At 41.2% G+C, this 5,613-nt stretch overlaps 1 protein-coding gene across 2 annotated transcripts in view; it reads right to left on the bottom strand.

The window, feature by feature from the left end:
* Positions 1 to 5,613, bottom strand: part of OSBPL11 (oxysterol binding protein like 11) — a 111,679-nt gene that overhangs the window by 78,986 nt on the left and 27,080 nt on the right. For both annotated transcript variants that reach the window (XM_006154550.3, XM_006154551.3), the window contains one exon: positions 2,884 to 2,952. In XM_006154550.3, coding sequence (XP_006154612.1) covers positions 2,884 to 2,952 — 69 coding nt within the window. The remainder of the gene's footprint in view (positions 1 to 2,883; positions 2,953 to 5,613) is intronic.

The raw sequence follows: 5,613 nt of genomic DNA, 5'->3' as shown, positions 1-5,613 counted from the left end.
GTATTTATTTGGACTAAGTTCATTGGCAGAACAATTGAATGGGGGGTGGGGGAAGGTATGGAGGGCAACCATGGATGCCAGGGACAATGGGGGAGGAAGATGGGACATAGCAGAGGGTGGGGGATGGGGAATCAGGGATGGCAAGACAAAGGGCAAGGTATGCAGGACGTAAGAAATGGAAAATTATTTGCTGAGAACATGTATGTGGATGTGCTTGATTGAGCCAATGCACAGTGTATTTTGGATGGAAAATTCATTTGTGTGTTGTGATGGTGTAAAGTGAATTAATAAAAAAAAAATAGAAATAGCATGATATACACAGATTTTGTAAACATAACTTTGTCTATAAACTTGGACACTGAAGTCAGAATTATTTGGTTCATATTCTAGTTTTATCACTTAAAAAGAAGTTTAAAAATCACAATGGCAGAGGTCTGTGGATAGTACGGTGATTAAGGTACTGGTTCTCACATGTATGACCGTGGTTCCAGTCGCAGACCAAGCAGCTCGAGAATCACACCGGGTGTGTGTGCATGCGTATACAAAACTCTAAGAGGAAAATCAAGAAAAAGGGATTGCCATGTAGTTAATCCCCTGGGGGCTGATTTCTCACATTCCCTCTCTCTGTCTCTCTCCAGTAAGTACACATACACTCCATGGCAAAAAAAAATAAAAATAAAAAATAAAAATAAAAATAAAAAACACAATGACATTACGGTAGCTTTTTTTTAAATACCAACTTATAAATGTTGATAGAACATGGAGAAATTAAAACCCTTGTACACTGCTGGTGGGAAATGATGCAGCTGCTGTGAAAAACAGTATGTAATTTCACCCAAAAAATCAAACGCAAAATTAATATCTGATCCAGCAGTTCTAATTTTGGCTATAAACACAAAAGAAAGCATGAATTAGAATATTGGTATACCAATATTCACAGAAGTATTATTTGAAACAGCCAAAAAATAGAACAACCCAAATGTCCACTGATAGATGAAATGATACACAAAAGTGTGTGTGTGTGTGTGTACGCACGTGTGCATGTACATACAAGGAAATCTTATTCAGTATTAAAAAGAAAGGAAATTCTGGTACATGCTACAATATGGATGAACCCTGAATACATTATGCTAAGTAAAATAAGCCAGTTGCAAAAGGACAAATATTGTTTGATCCGAAGTCTGGGGTAACTGGAGTAGTCAAATTCAGAGACAGGAGGTAGAAGAGTATTTGCTAAGGGCTGAGGAAAGGGGAGGGACATTATTATATGTATATATTTTCACCTTGAGAAAAAAAGTTTTGTAGGTGGATGGTGGCGATTTATGATTGAGCAAAAATATGAATTTACTCAATGTACCTGAACTATAACCCTAAGTACAGTTAACATGGTAAATTTTACATAGATCTTACCATGATAAAAAAAAAGTTTTAGATCCCACTACTATCAGTTTCACTAAGTATTTGAGATAGTTGCCCTTCGTCTTTACAGACTGCTTTTCTGACCTTGGGCTGGTTATTTAACCTCTCCAATGTCTAGAAAAGCTCTGAGAATCTGGCACAAAACAAACACCTAACACAAACTGTCTGCTGCCTCCAAACCCCTATCACTCTCCTCCTAAGAGCCTAACCTCTGGAAGTATGAAAAATACAAGCAGGACAGGCAGATGGCATAGTGGTTAATGCGATGGACTCCCACATGGCTGACCACAGTTTGAGTCTCAGACCTGATGGCTTCCTTTCCCATTTTCCTTTTCTCTCTCTCTGCCTCTGGTCAAATTAATAATAATAATAATAAATAACATTAAATAAAAATATTTCTTAAAGAAAAAAGTACAAGGCAGGGAAACAAGTGATTCTAATTCCTTTTTTTTTTTTTAGAGGTTTTTGCTATAGGGCGCGTGTGCTCACCAGACAGACAGAGACAGAGAGACAGAAAGTGAGAAATCACCCCCCAGGGGGGATGGCCACGCCACAAACCCTTCTCCTCCATTCTCCTCTCGGGATCTTGGGCGGGCACACACACACACACGCGCGCGCGCACGCGCCCGGCGTGAGTTTTAAGCCACCGGGTCTGGGACACGAACCGCAGTCGACTACATGGGAATCCAGCAACATAGCCATTACGCTATCTGCTGGTCCCAAGTGATTCTAATTCTAATGTAATGTAAATTCTGAGGCATTTGGAGGCTGCTACTTAGATGAATGTCCATTCTCCCCACTTTCCAAGAAGAAAGTCACCAAACACTTAGAAAATATTGCAAATGCGGGACCAGCAGATAGTGTAATGGTTACGTCATTGGACTCCCACATAGTTAACTGAGGTTCATGTCCTGGACCCGGTGACTTAAAACTTGTGCCAGGCGCGTGTGTGTGCATGCCCAAAATCCCAAGAGGAGAATGGAGGAGAAGGGATTGCAGCATGGCCATCCTCCCCAGGGGGTGATTTCTGTGTCTCTAAATAAGTAAATAAAGTTAAATAAAATAATTATTAAAAAAATATATAGCTGAATCCCACACAGTCAACTTTGTGGTTTGAATCCGAGATCAGGTGGTATGAAAGACACACTGGGTACATGTAAGAGTGTGCTCAAAGTTCCAAGAGATGAATGGAGGAGAATCATATGATTTCTCACTTTCCTTCTCTCTCTGGCACGCATACATGCTCTATACCAAAACTTTAAAAAAAAAATATCTCTCACTTTACCCTCTCTCTTGCTCTTCCCTTTCTGGTCAAATTTAAATAAATAAATAAATAAAAATTAATTAAGTTTTTAAAATATATGTATATATATATTTGCACTGAAGTACTATTCAAAATACAAAATTACCAGCCCCACTCCTCTGGTCTCTTACAAGAGACTGACATGACATAGTCACACTTACCTATACTGCCACCCAGTGACAAGGTTGGTGTACTTCATTAAATAGCCATATACATTTTCCATGTGATCACTGTTTCAAAAATAGAAAGAGCCAAAGTCAGTGAAAAGTAGATGAAATCTCAGGAAAATAACAGTATGGTTTTTAAAACAGTTCTAGACATCTATATTTTCTACAAACACTTCAAATTTTATTCAGAAGTAAATTTACAGGTTAACAAACAGGTATTTAATCCCCCAAATTTCGCATCTGTTAACATTTTATCAGATTTATTTAAAACAATCATAATATACCATCAATTATTACATATTGTATTCAAATATAAAATCATTATATAAATGTAAAAATTACATAAAATATAAAATAAATGTACTATAAGTATATATGTAAATATATTAGAATTTTTTTCAATACTGAAATAACAGAATCCAGTTTTTTGTTTGTCTTTAATTATTTATCTTATTTGTTAATTATTCTTCAATTTGACCAGAGAAAGAGAGAGGGAGTGTGAGAAAGCAAGCTGCCAGGTCCGGGACCTGAACCAAGTTCAGCCATGTGGGAATCCGGCACCTCAACCATCACGCCACCTGCCAGCCCCTAGAATCCAAGATTTTAAATTAATCAATCATTTCTTTCATGAGTGAGAGAGAGAAACAGAGAGAAAGAGACAGCACTCCCAAGAGCCTTGATGCCACAATGCACCCGTCGCAGCCAGTACAGACCTCGGGCACATAAGATGAGCTAGTACAGGGCAGTCTTCAAATGCCTAGCACCTTCTCACGTGGGTCGGCCTCACTGAGCATTGTGTTTTACCTCTGCACCTCTGTCAGGCCCGAGAGCTTAGTTTTATGACTCGACAATAAACTAAAAAAGTTCTTTGATCAAACCATGCCTAACTCTGGTGTGACACACAGAGGTCAGTCCCTGCGTTCTGCCTTCTTGGTTCCTACAGGGAAAGTCCTGTGTTTAGTGTGACACCTCCCTCCCATCTCCCCATCCTAGATAGGCAAGAGGTAACGTGCTCACGACAGGTCTTGTCACTGGGAAGATTTTATTCAGGACCTGTATCATTAGCCTCCCTACAATTGTGTTTCTTTCTTTTTAACTTTTGCTATAGGATGTGTGTGCTCACCAGAGACAAGGGGAGAGGCAGAGTGAGAAAGCACCCTTCAGAGGGGACAGTCACATGCAATTCCTTCTCCTCTCCTCCCCTCTCCTCTCAGGATTCTGGGGCACACACACAGAGAGGTTTTTGTTATACAGCGTGTGCACTTGCCAGAAAGACAGAAAGAAGCAGACAGACAGAAAGCAAGAAATCACCCCCCAGGGGGTTGGCCATGCCACAATCCTTTCTCCTCCATTCTCCTCTTGGGATCTTGGGCACACACGCACACACGCATGGCGTGAGTTTAAGCCACCAGGTCCGGGACTCGAACCGTAGTCAGCTACATGGGAGTCCAGCGACATAGCCATTATGCTAATTGCTGGTCCCCCTTGGTGTGTTTTTCAAGCAACCAAGTCCAGGACTCAAACCACGTAGTCAGCCAAGAAGGATCCAGGGCTGCCTCAACCACCATGCCATCTGCTGGCCTCAATTGAGTTTCTTTACTTCTTGACCCCTTACATCGTTTTTTCAAAAGAATTATTGGGACCAGCAGTTGGCGTAATGGCTATGTCACTAGACTCCCATGTAGTCAACTACAGTTCGAGTCCTGGACCTGGTGGCTTAAACACATGTGTATGCGTGCCCAAGATCCCGAGAGGAGAATGGAGAAGGGATTGCAGTATGGCCATCCCCCCTGAGGAGTGATTTCTTGTCTTTCTGTCTCTCTGTTTTTCTGACAAGCACAAATGCCCTATAGAAAAATCTCCCCAAAAATAAAAAAAAGATTTATTTATTTAGGGGCCAGCAGGTGGCATGGTGGTTTAAGGGAGCTGGGCTCCAACATGGCTGATCACAGTTCAAGTCCTGGACCTGGTGACTTCTTTTTTCACCGCCCCCCATACACACACACACTCTATACCTCTCTGGTCAAATTTTGAAAGAAAAGAAAAAAGAAAAGGAAAGGAAAGGAGAGGAGAGGAGAGGAAAGGAGAGGAGAGGAGAGAGGAGAAGAATAAAGAAAGAAAGGGAGATTCTTTTAAAATTACTTATTTAATTGTATTTGTTTATTATTATTCTTCATTTGATCAGAGAGAGAAAGAGAGGAGAAGTGTGAGAAAGTAAGCCACCAGGTCTAGGACTCAAACTGTGGTCAGTCAAGTGGCAGTCCAACACCCCAACCACCAGGCCACCTGCCGGCTCCTATTTTTTTTGTCATAGGGTGAGTGTGCACACATGAGGGAGACAAAGTGAGAGAGCATACCCCATGGGGCATTGTCATGTCACAATCCCTTCTCCACCTCTCCCTCCTTTGGGGATTTTGGGTACACATGCACATGTACCTGGCATGTTTCTTAAGCCACAGGGTCCTGGACTGGAACCATGTAGTCAGTCATGTGGGAGCCAGTCTCCTGAACCACCACTCCAAGGGCTGATGTCATTTCTTACAGGTATGTTCTGTTATAGTGGTTCGTAGGAAACTCAGTATCTCATTGATAATTCTTTTCAATAGTTTAAGATTCCTTCTACTTATAAAAGCACAGTAAAGATAAGCCAATACACCTATGCATGTCCAAGATTCTGTGAGGAGAATGGAGGAGAGGGGATTGCAGCATGGCCATCCCCAATGG

Source organism: Tupaia chinensis, unplaced genomic scaffold (assembly GCF_000334495.1).
Source record: "Tupaia chinensis unplaced genomic scaffold, TupChi_1.0 Scaffold000415_1, whole genome shotgun sequence".
NCBI classification, from domain to species: domain Eukaryota; kingdom Metazoa; phylum Chordata; class Mammalia; order Scandentia; family Tupaiidae; genus Tupaia; species Tupaia belangeri.
The sequence above is the reverse complement of the archived record's forward strand: the minus strand, read 5'-3'. Positions and strand labels throughout refer to the sequence as shown.